General features: G+C 37.5%; 1 protein-coding gene across 2 annotated transcripts in view; it reads left to right on the top strand.

Annotated features, from left to right (window-relative positions):
* Akap6 (A kinase (PRKA) anchor protein 6) overlaps positions 1 to 21515 on the top strand; it is a 449068-nt gene that overhangs the window by 169529 nt on the left and 258024 nt on the right. For both annotated transcript variants that reach the window (XM_005376946.2, XM_013510378.1), the window contains exons 3-4: positions 12936 to 13187; positions 19368 to 21131. In XM_005376946.2, the coding sequence (XP_005377003.1) occupies positions 12936 to 13187; positions 19368 to 21131 (2016 nt within the window). The remainder of the gene's footprint in view (positions 1 to 12935; positions 13188 to 19367; positions 21132 to 21515) is intronic.

Below are 21515 nucleotides of genomic sequence, written 5' to 3'. Positions count from 1 at the left end.
ATTTATAAGCGACCCTTATAAATCTATAGTACTGGTACAAAAAAAAAAAAAAAAAAAAAAAAATCAGTGCTCTCTGATTATTGAGGTCAGGCCTTGGCTGACCAGACCCCTCCACACCTAGCTTCCTCTGTCAAACCTGGCCTCCATCTTCCACTCTAAGTCTAAATTATTGCCACAAAGATCCCATGCGATTCTAAAGAAGCAAGATCTTTGTGTAGGTCTTCCTTTATTTCACTCCCCTTACAGAAGTGATCTACTGTACCATCTTGTATTAACCATTGATAGTCCTTTTACGTCCCTCTCATACCAGCATGTTTTCTTCAGCCATCCACTTCTGGCCACATACGTTTCCCAGAGTTGAACTGAGGGCTCACTTGTGGTAATTATCTCACTTTGTGTCTCCTTTATCTTTCTCCCTTCTGCCCCATTCTTTTTTAAGATTAATTGTAATAGTACACTCTACTATTTGTGAGTCACCTGCAATGCTCCAATCCCTTTCCCCTTTTGAAATTAGAGAAATAACATAAGTTGTATCCTTGTAAAGCTCTCATGTAGTCTTTCCTTACTCGTATTTTCTCTATCTCCAGCTGGGTTATCCCTTTTCTATTTCTTCATTATTTACTTTGCTGGTTAATATACTGTGGACTCTTACCAGACATTCTTAAAATGGTTTCTGTCTCCTGTTAAGATAGAGTGTTAGAATGGTTATCAGGACTTAGGGTGCTATGGGGAGGAATTTATCAATCATGAATTAAATATTAAAAGGAATAGCCTGAGCTTCAGTTGATGTTTGTCCTTCCTCAGAGCTCATTTATTGGTCCTGCTTTTCCTTTCTTCTTGGAACCCCACTCTTGGTTTCACATGAACAAAATTCTCTATAAATCAGAAAAAAGAAAGTTCTCCCTCACTAAGTTTATAGCAAATCTAGATAAACAATGGATGTAAAAATGACTTTATAGGTGACATTAATCTGAGGATTTAAGAAGTGCATTGAAATGGAATTTGTTTCTTAACTGGTAATTGATTTCAAAAATAAAGTCCAATATCCTTGGAGGAGACTGCATCAGTGTTATAGGATTATTTTAATGGACTCTTCATCCTCCATTTTGGTGTGTCATTAGAATATTAATAATGGATTGTTGCTTCACTAGGTGGTCAGATATGTTATTCTGATCCATCTTTATTTCCCAGAAGAGTCTCTGGAAAAGGGCAATGAGGGTAGATTTAAAGCCACATTATTGGAATTCAATAACTTTCATCTCGTTTGTATGTCTAGGGCTTGCTGAAGAGTGGTTTTAATACAGAGAGTCAGTCAAGCACTGGGCAGGCGAAATATCAAAATGGATCTTCTTAACTAAGATGTAGGCTAGATTCTGTGTTTTAATTTAGACTGTGATGCTCAGCATCAAAATTTCCAGAAAATGTTCTAGGTTTATACATTGTCTTCCTTTTGACTCTCTTAGATGAAGGGATGAGCATAAGAACAAACTTGCACAGGTACAAATTTTTGGGTTAATGAAAATAAGCATAAATTTATATGTCAGTTTTTTATCTATCATCTATCTATCTATCTATCTATCTATCTATCTATCTATCTGTCTATATCTTATGTAACTGAAACCAGTCCATCTCTCTTTACAATTCCCCAGACTGGTCTCAGTTATTTAAGGTATACCTCCAAAGGAACACTTCATTCTCACTATCTTCCTTCTCCGCATGACTACTCAAAGGCTTCACAGTGGAAGGTTCTGAACCCCAGGGTCCTGGAGTCATTCCTGCAGTGATAAGTTCTTGTTTCATCAAGTAATGGAATGTTTCTTCAGTAATATCTTCTCCATTGTGGGTTTATATGAAAGCAGAGAAGATAGTTGTTGATATATTCAACCACACTCTTGGACAAACCAATCATATTGAAAGAGCAAAGGGGATGAGTAACGTTTACATGTTCACTCTCACGTCAGAGGGAATAAATGTCTTCCTGCATCTTTATTTTTGTTTCAGGTCTGCTAAACTTTAAGAAAAACGTAATCAGAAAAGAAAATTGGTTAATAGCCATTATTAGAATGCATTATTTATTTGTTAGTATCTGGTTAATAGCACCTAATCACCTGACACAGAGCCTTAAGACAACGAGGACAGAGTGACAGTGTGTGGAGTGACAAGTCTCTCCTTACACAAAGAATACGTGGGAATCTGAGAATCCTGTTTTGACTTTAATATTCCTCAGTCACTTTGATATTATACTTTACATTATTATTAGGCATAGTTTGATCTGTATTCCTTGACTGCTGTTTTGCCAAGGAACTGACTTTATTGCTCAGTTGTTTAACTTTTATTTTTTTCCTCTCTCACAAAACAAATAAATCTCTAGTGGACTAGTGGGGAAAATTTAAGACAGGAAATAGCAAAGCAATATGACTGGGAGGGATGTAGCTTAGGGTGAAGGCCCTAGGTTTAATTTCTAGTACTAGGGAGAGAAAAGGTAATATTACCCCTAGAGAAAATACAATGAACAGCTTTGACATCTTTTTTAGTTCTTTCTATGAGTGTACATAGCTATAACTTTTTATAGTACTCTTATAACTTACTATTTTTTAGTTAAAGTGTGTCTGAAACATTTTGTCATGTCAAATATATTTTGCCATATCATTTTTAGCATTTGCGTATTTTTTCAGTATATGGAACAATATATCATACTAACTCCATCTCCTCATTTGATCTTTTAGTTTTCTCATGTTTCCCAATTATAATCAAGTCTGTGTTGGTTCTGCAGTGGGAAAAATCCATTATTACCTAAGTAGAGGTTCCTACGATTGAAATTATTCAGTTAATAGGAAGCAGTGGAAAATTTGCTTCCATCCTTGTCTTCCTTACATAAAAGGGTGACACTGCTTGAGATTATGAATTGGTTTTTAGCTCTCTTTCAGAGTCCTAACTATGGCATCTAAAATTAACTCCTCATAGAATTCTAATCCTATGAAGTTTCATTTCCTGTTCCAGATTCTGAGATATGACACTTAAAAACTTATGTCTATTATGTTAGCTCCCAAAAGGCATGTCGTAGGTGTTTAAATAAAAGTCAACAGCCCAGCTAGTTGCTGTGGATGTTTATGTGGAGGAGGAAAACATAGAAACACATCCTTAGAAGCTATGCCACGGTCTTAGTGATCTAAATATATAGAGTACATCTATGAAAGAGGCTGACCTGCCCAAGGTCATAGCATGAGTCAGCAGTAAAATCCCAAATAGAATTTTCATCTCTTAAACTTCTTTTTCCCAGTATAAATAGTATTCATTAATAAGTCAAAAGGCAGCATTTATAAATAAATCTACACCGTCCTTTATACTTAGAAATTATCCTGAAAACCTTTCATGAGAGGTAGTATAAAATTCCCATCTCAGATAAAGCAAATCTAAATTGCAAATAAGTATTGATAGGTTTTAGAAGGGAAACTATTAAATGACTCCAATGAGGAATGGGAAGTAGATGGTCAGGCTGATGGAAATGAGCCTTCAAGGGATATGTACGTTTGTGCTGCCTACTGATGAGGGAGAGTTGGAGGATGGGGGGATAACAGCCTGAACCCACCATAGCGACTAAGGACCAGAGACAAAAAAGATCCTCAGGAATTAACCCTGTGTTTGCTCATGGTGGTTTAGGCTTTCATTCTCAATGAATCATAAATCTTTTTATTTTGGTATGGTGGTATGGATTTGCATGGTTATTTCACCTGCAGGGTCACTTATAGGAACCGGAAAGATAACTTTCTATGTCTCCAAGACTGAAATTTAAGTCTCCTCGGTCTCAGGCTAGCGCTCAATGTACTGACAGGAAATAGCAGTCATTTTACATGAACTTTCAGAGATACAGAAAAAGTACAGGTAACTGAAGCTCATGCTGATGTATGGGTGGGGTACCCAGAATAAAAGAGAAAGAAAAAAAAAAGAGAAACATTTACCATATTTTTTTATCATACCTTGTAAAAACACTGAGTAAAGAGGACTCCTAGAGCTGCATCTGGATGTGGCAAGAATGGTGGGATAAAGGTGTTCAAAGTGAGGGGTCTGTTTTGAGGGGATTAATAGCTATGTATCTGTACATGGTGTATCTTGATTCTTTTTTTCCCAATACCTCAATTCCCTAGATGAATGTGATCATTATGTATACTTAAAATGTACCAATAAACTTGATTAATAAAAAATAACAATGTGTTTTTTAGTATAATAAATTTTAAAAATTTAAACGTTCACCATATATATATATATATATATAGTGTATTAGTACATTTTAGGTATACACAGTGGTCACATTCATCCTAGGGAATTTGTACCTGTACATGACACAATTTGATTCTTTTCTTCCCATTCCCCTACCCTCCCTTTAATCACCATTTGAACATTCCTTGTGTATAGTTTTCAGTGACATGGTCATTTTAATGATACAATTCTACCTGTCTATAATAGGGATGTCTTTCCACTTTTTCATGTCCTCTCCAATCTCTTTCTTTAGGATGCTATACTTTCCATTATATAGAACAGGGGTTGGGGATTTAGCTCAGCGGCAAAACGCCTGCCTGGCAAGCGCAAGGTCGTGAGTTCGGTTCCCGGTACTGGAAAAAAACAAACAAACAAACAAAAAAAATAAAAACATTATATAGAACTTTTCTTCCTCCTTGACTAGTTCACTTCCTAGGTCTTTTTATTCTTTTCTTTTCTTTTCTTTTCTTTTTTTTTTGAGGCTATTATGAATAGATTGTTTTGCCAATTTCTTTCTTGGTAGTTTTATTACTGGTGTACAGGAATGCTATTGAGGTTTTTTTGTTTGTTTGTTTGCTTGTTTCCTATGTAGTTCAGGCTGGCCTTGAGCTCACTTTGTAGCCCAGGCTGGCTTTGAACTCACAACGATCCTCCTGCCTCAGCCTCCCTAGTGCTAGGATTACAGGCGTGCGCCACCATGCCCAGCTTGGAATGCTATTGAGTTTTAAGTGTTGATTTTGTAATCTGCGACTTTGCTGAATTTATTAGCTGTAGTAGTCTTCTTATGGAGGTTCTTTGCACTGTTATTTCTATGTAAAGGATCATAACATCTGCATATATTGTTAGATGTTTGACTTCTTCCTTTCCAATTCATATCCCTTTTATTTCTTTCTCTTGCCTGATTGCTCTGGCTAAAATTTCAAGTGCTACATTGCAGAGAGTCATGAGAGTAGACACCCTTGTCCATTTCCGAGTGTTTTTTCCCATTTGATATGATGTTAGCTGTACATTTGTTATTATATTCTGTATCAGCTTGAGATACGGTCTTTATCTATTTTCAACAGAGCTTTTTTATTTATTATAAAGAGATGTTGGAGTTTGTTAAAGGATTTTTCTGCATCTAATAAAAAGGTCATGTGATTTTTATCCTAGTTATGTGATGTATTGCATTTGTTGATTTTCATATGTTGTACCATCCTTGCATCTCTGATATGCAGCTGAATTTGTTATGTTGTGTCAGCCTTTTAATGATTCACTGAATTATGCTTGTGAGTATCTTATTAAGGATTTTTGCATCTGTATTCATTACGGACATTGGCCTGCAGTTTTTTGTTGTTGTTCAGTCTATATCTGGTTTTCAGTATCAGAATAATTCTGGCTCTGTGGCTGGTGTTTGGCAGCATTTTTTGTCTTTCAATTCTGTGAAAGAGTTGCAGGAGTATTGGCATTAATTCTTCTCCAAAGTGGGTAAAACTCAGCAGTGACTCTATTGACATCTCTGTTTTTCTTTGTTGGTAGAGTTTTTATTATTATATCAATTTTATTCCATGTTATTGGTCTGTTTAGGATTTTTATATCTTTTTGGTTCAATTTTGATAAGTCATATGTGTTTAGGAATCTATCCATTTCTTCATATTCTCCAATTTATTGGAATATAAATTTTCAAATTGTTTGCAATCCTCTAGATTTCAGTACTAACAGTTATGACATTTGCTCTTAGAAATGCTTCACATGTTTTCCATAGATTCTGATATGTTGTCATTTCCAGAGTCATTTGCTTATTTTTTTTGGTTTTTTTTTTTTTCCGGTTCTGGAAATTGAACTCACGACCTTGCACTTGCTAGGCAGGCACTGTGCTGCTGAGCTAAATCCCCAGCCCCTTCAGATTTGTTTCTAAAATTTAAAAGTTTTTCCTGATTGCTTCTATGATCAATTGATGATTCAAAAATTAATCTCCATGTGTTTGTGTAGTTTGTGATATTTTTCAATTGATTTCTAGTTTCATTCCACTGTGTTCTGATAGGATGTAAGAGATTATTTCAGTTCTGTTATATTTATTTAGAAATGTTTTATAGTCTCAAATATGGTTTATTCTGAAGAAAGTTCCAGGAGGGCTGAGAAGAATGCATATTCTGCAGTTGTTTGATGAAACACTCTGTAGATATCTGTAAAATTCATGTGTCCTATGGTTTAGCTGAACTCTGTTATTTCTTTGTTGACTTTTATTCTAGTTGACCTGTATATTTATAAGAGTGGGATATTAAAGTCACCCACTATGGTTGTATTGGTTCCAATCTGTCCTTTTATGTCAAGTAGTTTTTTAAATGAAATTAAGTGCACTAATATTCAAAGCATATATATTTAAAATTGTTATCTCTTCTTGGTGAATTGTTGCTTTTACTTTTGTTGGTTTTTTTTTTTTGGTTTTTCTCCAGTACCGGGAACCGAACTCACGACCTTGCGCTTGCCAGGCAGGCGCTTTTGCCACTGAGCTAAATCCCCAGCCCCAATTGTTGCTTTTACTGATGTGTAGTGACTTTCTTTGTCTCTTCGTACCATGTTTTTGTTTGTTTGTTTCTTTTCTTGCAGTATTTTTTTTTAAATTTTTCTTCTCACCATTTTTAATTTGAAGTTAGCTTTGTCTGCCTCAGGCCTTGCTATTTGCTCCCCTTTGTTCAGCTCTCTGGGACTCCAGTATCCTATCTTTACAGCTGTGCCCTTGTTTTGCCGAGCCTTTCTCTAGCTACAATCTTACACGGGAGCCAGTACACATACCCTACACTTCTGTGTGCCTATCTGTTGATTTCTTTTTTATTTCTTGAACTCCTAGTACTTTTGAGTCTCAGAAATACTCCTGCTTATGTGTTTCTGTTGCGTTTTAAATTTGTTTTTGTTTTGTAAAATCTGAACCAGGAGTTTATTGGTTTATGGGGCCTTGGTGGACTTGGCTTCTGAAGCCAAGTCCTACAAGGACTCTGTTTCAGAGTTGCTGTCCCTACTGACTGCATGCCCTCATTGTTTAGCAGTGCCTCCAGCCCAAGAATTTAGAAGTATTGGAATGTGATGAGAGAAATCCCACTGTGCTGAATTTAAAGACACCTAGGGGTTGGCAGGAGTGTGCTCGCCTGCACTGAGTTCTACAGCCTCTGGGTCTTGGTAGGAAAAAGTACAGTACAAGCACATTGTGTGCTGAGTGTAGTGGTCCTGTTCCAGATAGAGTATTTTATCTACCCTGAGCTCATGGGCCACAGCCCCTATGTTTCTCTCTGTCTCCTGGATCCCGTAGTGTGTGGTTCTGGATTCCTGACCAGGACCATGACTTTGCTACAGTCTGTCGCTGGGGCTCATGTTGCTATCCCAACTAGTACCTTCTGAGCATTTCTCTAGCCCGTATCATACCTTGGTGCTTTGCTGCAGAGAGGCTCTCTGACAAACATTTGTCTGACTGGACCCGTGTCTCAGAGGAAGAAGAGCTATGCGTGATACACACTGGGTGGTGGTGGTTAGGCTGGGTGCTGATTCACAGCTTCTACACTCAACTTCTTCTCTCAGAAGACTCTGAATGTTTTCCAAGATGGCAGGTTGGCCAAACCTGGACTGAAATCTGCCAGAATCAAGGAGCAACTCTGCTTTTTATTGTAAACATTCTCAGTTACTGGATTTCAACTGTTGACCTCCTGCAAATTGTTTTCCTTCATCTGGGTTTCTTTTTGCCACTTGTAGCCTGCACCTGCTCACTCTGCTGAGTCCCCAGCGTCCCATGAGCTCTGTCACGATGAACCACCTTCAGAATGAATTTCTACATGCATTTTATTGAGACTATGAACTTCTAACTCCATTTTTCTTTTCTGGTGTTTATTTTTTATTTAGAGTTTTACTAGGTAGTCCAGGACATTCTTGAACTTGCTATGTAGCTCATGTTGGCCTTGAACTCATGATCTTCTTGCCTTAGCCTCTGAATGCTGGGGTTACAAGCATAGGCCACTGGACCAAGCTGAGACTATGAACCCTTTCTATTTATGTAAATTATGGTATAGCAAAATTGACTTTTTTGGGTGTATGTTTCTATGAATTGTAACTCAATGCAGATTTGTCTCATCATTTCCTCTACCAAGATATAGAACAGTTTACCCCCTCAAAAAAATAAAAACCTTTCTTGTGTTATCAGTCATAGTCATGACCTTTCCACTCCAGTCCCTGGTAGCTGCAACACATGAGTCTTCATTAGTATAGGTTTGTCTCTTGAGAATGTCATATAAATAGAATTATACATGCATAACCTTTTGAGATTGGCTTCTTTCAGTTATATAATGACTTGAGATTTATCCAAATTGTTGTATGTATCAATAGTTTGTGTTTTGAAATCACCACATGTTGTACATATAGATGTAAAGCACTATGTGCTCCTGCTACTGTGATATAATGTGCTGCCACAGGCCCAACCCAACAGGTTAAGTGACCAGGGACTGAAGCCTCTGAAACTATGAGCCAAAGTAAATCTTCCTTCTTTATAAAGTATTTACCTCAGCAGTTTTGTCACAGCAATAGCAAGCTGATGAAAATGATGACTACATTATTGGTAACCACTGATTATATAAAGTGAACCTAGGAAAACAGCCCTGTAGTTGGAGAGACAGTTCACATACAGAAATAAACAAATCCTCTGGAAATGAAGCTATCTTCTGTTGGTGATAAAAATCTTCATAAATTATGTGAAAGAGCATACTATGGTCTAATAATATTTATAGGAAGTTAGATATGGTAGTTTTCATCTGTCCATAACTACAAGATAATAGGCCAAGAAAAAAAAAAGAGAGAGCGAGAGATAGCAAGCCAGATTTAGGCAAGGTTGTGAAGATTAATGAAGTTTTTCTTGGTATCTTTGACCACCCCTTTATTCTAACATTTTTTATTCTAACTTGAAGTTGAAGGACATCCCCATAGTCTTTCAACTGTTTGTTCCTAGATATGGCTTACAATAATAAGGGCTGTTTTAGGGGTAAGAGTTGAAATCCGAAATCTTGAGACAGAGAGGTCTGGACAACTAGATCTTTCCATGGTCCCGTGGTCCCAGGTGAGGCATACTTGGGAATCAGGGCAGGAATCCAAAAATCAGAGAAGAAAGGTCTGGCCAAGACAACATTTGAGTCAGGCATGGTGGTGCACACCTGTAATCCCAGCACTTGAGAGACTGAGGCAGGAGAATCATTGCAAGTTTGAGGCCAGCCTGGACTACAAAGTGAGCTCAATGCCAGCCTGAACTGCATAGCGAGACTCTGTCTAAAAAAAAAAAAAAACAACACAACACTGGAGAGTGGGGCTAAAACTGGTAGGAACAGAAGCAAGAATTACATATGAACAGAAAAATGGGATAATTTCACACTTAGTGTATAAAAGATAAGTTTTCAAAATAATTTGCTTTTGTAAGCTGAACTGGTGGCCCTAATTTTCTCTCCCACCAGTGCTGCATACGATTCCATGGCTATCACCCATATAATCTTCAGTATTTTTATATCTGTCCTGGACTTACTCAGTTTTTTTCCTACTACCATCCTTTCTTCTCAAAATTGGGAAGAATTTGAAATCAAACATTGACATTTGTTGAGTTTAAATTTTACTCTCTGCCTCAGCCATGTATCAGTATAACCAGTCATTGTCTTTTTAAGTATTTTAAAATTTCAAGTTGTGGAATAGCAGACTTTTATCTGCTGTTAATAATCTCAGTAAGAAGATGAGGAGAAACATTTGATGTATATGTTCTTAAGGTGCATAGACAGGTAGCTAGGTAGGTAGCTAGGTAGATAGACAATCTCCAATTATGAGGGGACTGCTTCTCTTTGTGTTCCTAAAAGTCCCAATTCTCTTCTTAAATTACTCTTTAGTTTCCATTAAGGAGCACTGTGGTTTTTGCAGATCTGTTACTCACTGGGCAGTTTAGCCATGTGAGCTGAGGTCTGATTTCCAGTTGCCATATGTTCACATCACACATGCAGTGAGTCTGAAGACCAGTCAGTCCTTCCATGCATCAGTTAGGTTGGCCCTGCTTCTACTTCGCCTTGTTAATCAAATGCCTGCAGGGACTCAACATCTCAGAGCTCTTAGAGCCTTTTAACTCTAAAAAGTTCCTGCGGAGAGGCAGCCATTCAGCAAATTGTTTTTAAAATAGATACTATCTGGTTATTTGAGTGAATAAACATAAACAGAAGTCTGTAATCTTCAGCTTCTTTCACATAAATGTTCAACAAATGGTAATTGTTAAAGGGCTAAGTATCAGGAACCTCAAACTAATTATTCTGTAAATATTTGTTCAACATTTATGAAGAGGAACAAATAGATTTTCTATTATTGAAAATATAGAGCTCAGAATTACTCGGTTATCTTCTCCAAATAAATCTCTCATCAGTTGTTCAAAGTAAAATCTATATTTGGGAAAGGAACACACACACGTATACCCGCATATACACACAATCACCTCTGTAGCTTTTATTCTACAGTTTGTGTGCTCATGTGGTTTTTGTCAAACTTGACAACTGGTGGCAGAGTAGAGGGTACAAAAGTAATTAAATAAATCAATAGATTCCAGAAAGTTGTAAGATGCTATGCATTATTTACTTGCAGAATTAGCAAGGGCTGCATGCGTGCATAGCCAAAATATTCAACAGCAGGAGGCCACTTGTGGGGAGAGTGCTTTTTCCCCTTAGGGTTCATCTGCTTCTGTGGGACTGGATCCATTTGCCGTTCTTTTCCTTCCCTAGTTATGTGAGGAGTTGAATTAAATGGCGCTGATGATTACTTATCTTCCTTAATAGATAATTTTCCCTGGATAGTTGCCTGGCAATCTTGACCCATGACCTGGTTCTGGCTGCATTTCTGTATCATTATGAAAGAGCCAAATCACGTGTGAGAGGAACAGCTTGTGTGTATTTTGGCATGGTTTCCAAGGGTATACATAACTTTTTGTAGTTGCTCAATGATAGTGGAGTAGCTGAGAGATGCCTATGAAGCTATTCTAAAAAGGTGGCATAAAGACGGCCTGAGCCTTTTTCACCTCCAGCTGTATATTCTGCATCTGAGGATCAAAGTGACACTCAAGAGGCAGGGGTGAAAAAATCTGAGTTAAGAAATCAAGAGTGTGAAGAAGTTGAAGCACTGCCAAGAAAATAAAATGAGCACCATATATGTTGTACTCGGAGAATGGTATATGAGAAAAAGGCGTAAAGGAGCTGGTGGACTGGGAAGGTAGCATAGCATCTGAAGCAGGAGACAGGAGTGAAAAAGTTGGGACAGACTGGCTGGTGACATAATGGACCTTCTGATAGAATTATGCAAATTGGGTGTAAAGGGTAGACTTTCCTATGAAAGTCCTAGGAGTCGTGGAATACAGGAAATTTCGGCCAGGGTGTTAGTTGGTTCATCACAAATACCATTATTTAAAACAATGGTATGCTTCGTATGGAGAGAGAAAAATGTGGACCAGATGTATTCTTCAGTGTAATGTAGAGGAGTTTTAGAAGATTTTCTTTGAAAACTATGTGATGAAATCAGTTTCCAGCATAGAAAGACTGTTTTGACACTGATGATAGGGCTCAGAACTCAAATGCTATCTTGTAATTTTAGCCTTTAAAAAAATCAAAACTAAAAACCCCGCTTACAAAAATCACAGCTGCGCAAGTAAAAATGAGCAGCGGAGCACTTTTAGCTGATTCTTCCATCATTTCGATACCGAATGGTCTCTTAAATGGCCCAGATAAATACTGCCATTGACGCCACTCATTTCATGCTTCTGGTCTCTGACAGCACAATGGAAATCTGGAAACCCCTAAGAGCAGATGACATGTCAGGTACAAATCTTTCCACTAATGTGTGTGAAGGACATTGGAACTATGATTCGGTAATGTTTTGTTTAAAATGTCTGAGTCTTAAGCAAAACTGAATGCTGCTATAATAAGATAGTACAATTGTCCCAGGGAGGTGAGATTGTGAATGCTTGACCAACTAATGAATACAAGGGTTGATACTTACAAAAACCAAAGCAAAATGAAAACCAAAATAAAATACCCAGATTTTGTCCCTTTTGTCATTGAAATTTTCATGGCTTTGCTTCTTAAAACTGATTCTGCTTGCAAAAGATAGGTTGGAAATTTAGAGATCCGTTGTGAACTTAACATTGTGTCCTTGGGGGAGAGTGCTAAGTGACTCTTACACCGAAACCCTCAGACCTCCTTGAAAGCAGTTGGGAAAGCCTACATTCTAGCCTACCTTTCGTCATGCTAAATGTCTGAGTGATTTTTCTATCCTGAAGCGTTGCTCACCACTGGCAAATACCACAGCTGTTGGTTTCCTAGAATGCCAAACAGATAGTAAAAAAGATAATAGAGAGTGGACGGATGAGGTGAACCTCTTCCCTTGGTAGAATTTTTCATTTGGATATCTGAAAAAATAGTGAGATTTTGTAGTTTAGGAAAAGATAAACTTATCTGCCTGTATGGAATGCCCAGTACACAAAAATGTGGTCTATAAATATGTAACTGAACAAAAACAAATGTTAGGTATCCAACATGCGCTACTATTGGCCCTGATTGTTGGTGTAAGGTAAAAGAATGACTTTTTTTCCCCTGCTGTTTACCTCTGACATAAGGCAAACTAGTCCTTACATATTTTGTTTTACTTTACTGCAGGACATTTGTGAAGATATTTCGGACCATGTTGAGCAAATCCACGCCCTCCTTGAAACAGAGTTCTCCCTCAAACTGCTGTCCTACTCTGTCAATGTGATTGTGGACATCCACGCGGTGCAGCTCCTCTGGCACCAGCTTCGAGTCTCTGTCTTGGTTCTGAGAGAGCGCATTCTGCAAGGATTGCAGGATGCTAATGGCAATTACACCAGGCAGACTGACATTCTGCAAGCTTTCTCTGAAGAGACAAAGGAGGTGAGTGTTCTCATTTAAGTCAAATTGTAACATTTGAGGGTGTTTTCAGTTTAGCGATACAAAACAGAAATTCTTTGTAGGTAAACAAGCAGACCCTGACCAAGGCTTTGAATCTAGCTATAGTGACTGAAGGATACGTCTAACATGAATGAGACATTAACTAACTCACACTTGGTAGTTTGCACAGATACTATCTGTAGTTGTTAGTGCTAACCTGGTTTCCTCTTGCCCCTTCAGATATTTTATACCTTTTTATTGAGTACTTCCTATATACAAGCACTAGGTGCTAAGAATATAGCATTAATCAAAACATAGTCATTGTCTTCAAGGAGCTTCAAGGGTAGTGGTAAATGGAGACAAGTGAACAGACGCTAAATTCGAACTATGGCAAGTTGAAAAGATGTAGTTGGAGGACAGAAGCTGCCACACATAACTCACACAAGAATCCCAGAAGGGAGATACGTGATACCTGAAGGAGAGGCAGCATTAAACAAGGGAAGAAGAGTAGAAAATGTTCGACACACAGGGAACGGCATGATCAAAGACTCAGAGGAAAGAGGGAATGACTGGATCAGAGATAGGTTAGAAATGGATCAAAAAAACCCTAAGGGAACAGTAGGATTTGGGCTAATAGGTAAGCAGAGGTCAGATTGTGAAAGTAAAAAACTTTTAAAACCATGTTAAGAGAGTTGGACCTTATTTCAAGCACAAAGGAAGACTTTGCCATGATTAGATTCATATCTGAGAAAAATAATTTTGAATGAAGTGAATTAAATGAACATTAGGATATTATACAACTACTTTATTATTATTGTTATTCTTGATGAATAATTTCTAAAAAGAGACTGTGTTCCAGCTCTCTGGGAGGAGAAGTTAGGAAAGCTCTTGCTGTGACAGATTCCCTGCAGGACCTGCAAGTCTCTGGGATCAAAATCAACTTTGCTCCCCTGTAACTTTGTGACAGTCTGGTTTTGGTTACTTCTCCCAGTTTCTGTGGCAGTGGGAGTGATGCGGCCGTAGAATAATCACAGGATAAATATACTTGGGTTGTGTGGCTCCAGGTCATATTAGTCTCTGTATCTTCTACAGCTCCTAGTTTGTATTGCTTTGTATAAATGTCTGAGAGGTTGAATTAAATTTAAAAATGATATCACTATTTTAGGTGTGTAAAAGGGAGATATCACTTTAGATGGGTGGCCTGGAAATTAATCATAGAGATTAAATTTTGATTCATAAAAATTTTATCTTATAAAATGGAAATTCCTAAGAATGATTAATATAGTGTAAATTAAAACAGTGAAGAATTTTGTATATTTTCTCCTCTGGTCCATCAAAAATAAACTTTCCTCACGTTCACCCATTGTGCTTGTTCTTCTCAGTCCGCTGCTGCTTTCTGGAATTCATTCAGAATTGCAGAATCCTAATATAGTGGAACAGGAAGGAGTCCGAGTCTAGTCTAGTTCATCTGGTCTGAGGACTCTAGGGATATGTGGCTTTCTGGTAAGAGGTCTGTGAATTTATATTAGGAATTAAAATGTAATAAATATCATGGAGTTAGATTAAGAGAGTTAAAGGACAGAGAGGAATACAAAATTTTTCTTTACTGTGTCTATACTTAAAACAAGGATTCTAACAAGGATTCTAATTCTAACTCTCATCTCAATAAGAACACCAAATTGGAGCACAAAAGTGACTGTTAAGTAGCAATTGGTGACACACTGTTGGGGCATTTTAAGAGACAGATCTAAAATTATAAATATTAAATTTTGTGTTTGATTAATGGCAAACTATAATACAGTATCAAAAAGAAAGATCTAAGAAAGAATTCGGAACTAGGCTTTAGTTAATTATGGGTGAGAAACAAAGCACATTTCTCTCTTCAAAGTAGGAAACTGTTATGGCAGAGGGGCTTTCGTAATGTCTGAGACGAGACTCAAGGCAGGAATAAAGTGAATAAATTGCTCATCAATAAAGTGCATAAATTCTTAAAATATAACCTTGATCCGAAAAGCTGTTTCCTAACATATTAAATGGAGGTATATTTGAATGGAGACTTTTTTAGGCAGCTCTGACAGCGCTGTCTGCACTAAATATATTTCTGAAAACAGAGCTGACACAGCTATCTGCACTAACAGTTAAATATATTTCTGAAATTAAAAAGGCAGTAAAACCAGTGTGCACTCATCCCCTAATTCTGTATCCACTGAGACTTTATTGGGAAAATGATCTAAAAAGAAGCAATGGGATTAAAAGTATAGTATTACTAACTAATGTTTTAAATAATACAATTCTTTATTCATCTGCTGTGGGAAACTTCAGAGAACTTTCTTTTCTTAAAACCGTCTCCATATGATAAAAGACTGTTGTATCTTGTGTGCTTATCTTCTTTTTTCTAAGGAAAGTTTTTTTCCACATTAAAAAATGAATTATGAATAAAAAAACAGTTATTCTTGAGTGAAAATCACTCAGCTGAGATAGCTGGCCTGCCTGGGAACAGAATCAGAGAGGGTTGCTTTTGAAACATTAAATGCTTTTGAATATGGTATTTTCTTTTCTAAACCATGAAGATTTAGGAACAGCCAACCATACTCAATTTTTTAGATGTATCCATATATTCATCTTATATGTATAATCAATATATTCATCTAGCATCATTAGTATTAATTATTATTATTATTTTGTGGTACAGGGGACTGAAATCAGGGCCTTGCACATGTTAGGCAAGTGCTTTACCACTATGCTACATCTTGGCCTTTTCTAATTTTATTTTGAGTCAGAGTTTCATTAAGTTTCCCAGCTGGCCTTAAATTTTGCAACCTTCATAGCTTAAGGCCCTGAGTAGCTGGAATTATAGCATCTCACAACTTTTAACCAAGCACCTATTATTCAAGGTAGTATGCCTGGTCTTAACATGCTATGACTGCCAAAAAGGGGATGAAGTAAACTCCTAGGGCTGCAGTGTTCCTTATTTGTTGAAAGGCAGGTGGTCGATACTTTCAGGGGTTTGTTAACTCTCAAAGATATATTTTTCTCTACTCATCATAGCAACACTTTACTTTAGTGCTTCTTTAATACCATACAAGTACTGCAATACAGTTACCAAAAAATAATACAAAAGACTATTGCAAATTTTACTTAGTTGGTAATTTAAATGTCTTACAGTATAGCTTTGGAATTTATAATTTATAATATTACTTTCATTTATAGTGTTATCTATATAAAAGAGTAACTTCTAAGTAATGAAAAGTCAAATTATCATAATTTTTAATAATGCAGCCTGATTTTAAATTAGGAATCTCCCTGTTAGTATCTTAAAATTGTACAAAGTATAACTTTTGTTTGGGCTGACTCATTCCTTGGTGCTTTTAGCTTCTGATTTTGTTTTGTAAAGATTCCAAGTATAAAGCACAAAACTATCTCAATTCCATTTAGACAACTTTTGTTAAGATTATCCATTAATGTTGATTTCTTACTTTGGCAGAATTTAACATTAGAGGTATCTCTCCTCTTGATGAAGCTCTCCTCTTTTTTTTTAAGTTTTGGTTTTTCTCTGGTACCGGGAACCGAACTCACGACCTTGCGCATGCCAGGCAGGCGCTTTTGCCGCTGAGCTAAATCCCCAGCCCTGAAGCTCTCCTCTTTTATGTACTCTGTTAGTAAAAATAATAATATAATATTTGTAATAAGTAACAAGTGAGCACTTGCTGATCATTCATCTCTGTACCAGACTGTGTCTTACATATATTATTTCCTTTAGCCTCTGAACATTCTTAAGACATGACTTACTATTTCGTTTTTACAGATGAAGAAAACTACTGCTCTATAGTGACACAGTTAATTAGTGCTAGACCAGAATTAAAGTCTTAAGCTTGGGGTTTTAATAATTGGAGTCAACTAAAAGTATCTAATGAGAGGGAGAAACTACATAAAGGCAAAGAGAGATATTTCAAAAAGTCATTGTTCATTCTTTCATTCATTTAACAGATAAGATTTTAATGTTCAGTCTCCACAGATTTGTATGTTAAACGCTGTCAGTACCTTGATCAGTCAACCATCTTCTGCATGATTTATACTGTTTACAAACAATGGGAGGAGCAAACTAGTCAGATAATCACCACCGAATTTATTTATATTGAGATATATGCTTATAGGGAATAGAGCGTAGATTTGTGAGAGCTTACAATAAAAGATTCTGACTGAGCTGAAGGTTTGGAATCTCGAAGAGGTGAAAACCTGAGCCAAAATTGCAGGGATTAAGGAAGCGTCAGCTCATTAAAGGGCATAGGTGGGGAGCGTTTAAAATAAGAAATAATATGCACAAAGGCCATGAGGCAGGCGGAACATCTTCTGTTCTGAAATGAAAAGGAGGGTGCTGTGCTTGGATGCAGCCATAGAGGGAAAAATAGAATGAGAGATGATTCTTTATGGCTGGCCTTGGAAGGGCGTGGATTTTTTTTTAACCTAACAGTAAGAGGAAGCTATTAAAGAATTTTAAGCAGAGAAGTGATAGCATCAAACTTGCAATTTGTAAAGATTACTCTGGTGGCAGTGAGGAAAATAAACTGGAGGAGAGGATATGTCAGTTAAAAATAGTATCCCGAGTTGAAGACTTGGGCTTTGGGTCAGACAGCTTTGGTCCAAGGCCTAGATTAGCCCATGGTCATGATGTCATGGGCTACTTGTGTACTTTGTTTGGCTCAGACTCTTCTTGTTAAAAAAAGTACAGTAGTACAGATTAAAGAAGAAAGTTGTAAGGATTAAATGAAAAAGTAATAATAAGAATGAGCCATCTCCATTTGAGGATGAGGAAACTGAGGCTTACAAAAGTTAAAAGAAGTTCCTTATCATTATTATTTGAATGTTCTGAATGTTTTGGAGTAAGAGTGAGATGACTGGGAGACAAAAAGGTAGAAGTATGAAGGGAGAGGACATTCTTAAAACAAAACAAACAAATGAATAAAACCCCATGTAAGCTCATGGTGGAATGGGTCTTTGGATAGCATGGTTGAAAGGGACATGGTCCAGGGACCATATGTGACCTGGCTTCAATAGGCTAAAGCCCATTCTTTCTTTAGCAAAATGGAGTCTGGGGATCATAAAAACGTTTTGCTTTTATATTTCTTTCCTTCATTTCTTAAGAGGACAGATTGAACTAGACTGTCCTTCAACCTGGTAAGCATAGTGGTATTCCAGGGGCCTTTTACCCCATATCATCAATCAAAAATCTTCCTGTTTGCTGTGTGATATCAGAAACTACATTAGAGGGTTTGGGGTGAAGCTCAGTGATTGCGCCCTTGCTTAACATGCATAAGGCCCTGGGTTCAATCCCCAGTATTGTACAAAAAAAGAAAGGAACTGTATTTAACAATGGTATAAAAGCTTTTATCACAAAATTAAATAGCAGAAAGTTAAAATATCTACTTGAAATGCTATTCTTTTGATCATAGATGAGTTTTAAATCAAGCCAGCCTACTTAGAATTATAAATAATAGGGATTTGGGCACTTATTAAATGTATACTAGTAGTGGGGAGGAAGTAGGTGATGGGTCTAGATAATAAAGTTTTAGCATTTGTTATCTTCCTGCAGAATTACGTGTGTATACTTTGAAAGTGTAGGGGCAAACAGAAATCAGTTTTGAACTGTTTCTGTTATGTATGTGCAAATTCAGTAGTTCCTTTCCTATGATTTGTGAATATACATTTAACATGATTAGCTTACACTTAAAGTATTTATTGAGCATCTACAGTGATCTAGAGAGTGATAGATAATGGATAGGAAAACAAAAACAAACACAAAAAACAGCCTATCATGGAGATTTTACTCTTATGTTACTTTGTTCTCAGAAATTTTATTACTTAAGGTTTTACTTCAGAAAGGCTACTTAAAGGATTAATGCACTTTTTAAAACAGGGAATTAAGATAAGAACAGGTAATTTGGCTTGAGGTTGACTATTTCTATTAAGGCCCTATATTCCAGATTAATGAAAATCTTTAAATGTTTAAGAACAGACTACTTACTATATGTAAAACACTATGATAATAGATTAGTATGTTTTTCTGTACATCAAAACAGAAGCAATCGAGACCGCTGCTTTTCTAACCTTTACATTGACCTCTACCGAAACTTCATGTGAAGGGCAATTGAGAATAACTGATACCATTGCCATTGTCTGTTTCAGGGCCGGCTTGATTCTCTAACAGAAGTGGACGACTCAGGACAGTTAACCATCAAATGCTCACAAAATTACTTGTCTCTGGATTGTGGTATTACTGCTTTTGAACTGTCTGACTATAGTCCAAGCGAGGATTTGCTTGGTGGCCTGGGCGACGTGACCTCTAGCCAGGTCAAAACCAAACCCTTTGACTCTTGGAGCTATAGTGAAATGGAAAAGGAGTTCCCTGAGCTTATCCGAAGTGTTGGGTTACTTACAGTGGCTGCTGACCCTACCCCTTCCAAATGCAGTGAAGCAGTCAACGAGGAGGCATCACAAACATCTCTCTCAGCAGAGGACAAAGGTGGATCTGAGGAAAACAGCACTTCTGTAGTTGAAGAGCAGGCAGGTTTAACATCAGGGATGTCATGTTCAGGGGAAGCTGTGGTACATACTGTTCAGCCCTCTTCCGAGACCGTGAAGCAAGAATCCAATTCCTATCTACAGCTTGATACAAAGAGCCAACAGCCTATTCCTTGTGAAAATATAACCCCCAAGCGATCCATAAGAGATTGTTTTAATTATAATGAGGACTCTCCCACACAGCCCACATTACCAAAAAGAGGTCTTTTCCTTAAAGATGAAACATTTAAGAATGACCTGAAAGGCAATGCAGGCAAGAAGCAGATGGTTGATCTTAAGCCTGAAATGAGCAGAAGCACCCCTTCACTAGTAGACCCTCCTGACAGATCCAAGCTTTGCCTGGTGTTACAGTCTTCCTACCCCAATGGCCCTTCTGCTGCCAGCCAGTCCTATGAATGCTTGCACAAGGTGGGGGTTGGGAATCTTGAAAACATAATCAAAAGTCACATTAAAGAAATCTCTTCTAGTCTGGGAAGGCTTAATGAGTGCCATAAAGAGAAACCTCGACTTAAAAAACCACACAAGACCTCAGAAGAGGAGCCTCTGTGCCGAACACCTAAACGGGGAACTGGTTCAGGCAAGCAACCTGAAAACACGAAGAGCTCGGTAGTGTTGAATGGAATGCCTTCTTCTACTTCCAAGGCCATAGAGGGGCAAGAACCAGATTCTGCTTCCACATCATCAGTTGAACCGTATAATCAGAGAAGTTGGGATGCCAAACTGCCAGTGCAGTCGGAAACATCCAGTTCACCACCTTTGACACAGAGCAGCGAATCCTCCATTGACTCAGACATCATGTCTCCAATACCCCTTCTTGCAAAACACAAAAGCAAAAAAAGTCACTCTTCATCCCCAAGTCACATCACGAAGAATGGCCAGGTTGTGGAGGCCTGGTATGGCTCCGATGAATACTTAGCACTGCCCTCTCACCTTAAGCAGACAGAAGTGTTAGCTTTGAAGTTGGAAAATCTAACAAAGCTGCTGCCTCAGAAACCCAGAGGAGAAAGTATTCAGAATATTGATGACTGGGAACTGTCTGAAATGAATTCAGATTCTGAGATCTATCCAATGTACCATGTCAAGAAAAAGCACACAAGGCTAGGCAGAGCGTCTCCAAGCTCATCCAGTGACATAGCCTCTTCCCTGGGGGAGAGCATTGAATCTGGACCCCTGAGTGACATTCTTTCTGATGAGGAATTGTGTATGCCTCACTCTGTCGTGAAAAAATACACTGATGAGAAATCAGAGAGAGCTTCATCCTCTGAGAAGAATGAGAGTCATTCTGCCACAAAAGCAGCTTTAATTCAGAAATTAATGCAAGATATTCAACACCAAGACAACTATGAAGCCATATGGGAAAAAATAGAGGTAAGGTGGTCTTAACCTGAATGGTAGGGTGGTCTTATTTGGTTTTTGGAAGTAATCCTGGGAAAAGTTCAACTCCTCCTCTCCCATTATCAAATGTGCTACTATTTTTGATAAACCGAACTGATTCCTTAAAGAAATGAAAGAGCACAGTTTCACAGCATTGTGATAATACGTACATCACTAGGAACTGCCCTTTGCAATTCATTAGTTCGAAGAGTTCCCTTCCTAGCATAGAATTCTCTGTTGATACTCTAAAACTTACTAGAGATCCCAATGAATGGTGGATGTCCTAGATGTAACACAAAATCAAATAGACTAGCCATGCACTCCCAAGTACCTCAGGAATACATGAATGGAATACTCCAGATGTAACACAAATTAAAA

The sequence above is a fragment of the Chinchilla lanigera genome, unplaced genomic scaffold (genome assembly GCF_000276665.1).
Source record: "Chinchilla lanigera isolate Chin_1 unplaced genomic scaffold, ChiLan1.0 scaffold00008, whole genome shotgun sequence".
NCBI lineage: Eukaryota > Metazoa > Chordata > Mammalia > Rodentia > Chinchillidae > Chinchilla > Chinchilla lanigera.
The sequence above is the reverse complement of the archived record's forward strand: the minus strand, read 5'-3'. Positions and strand labels throughout refer to the sequence as shown.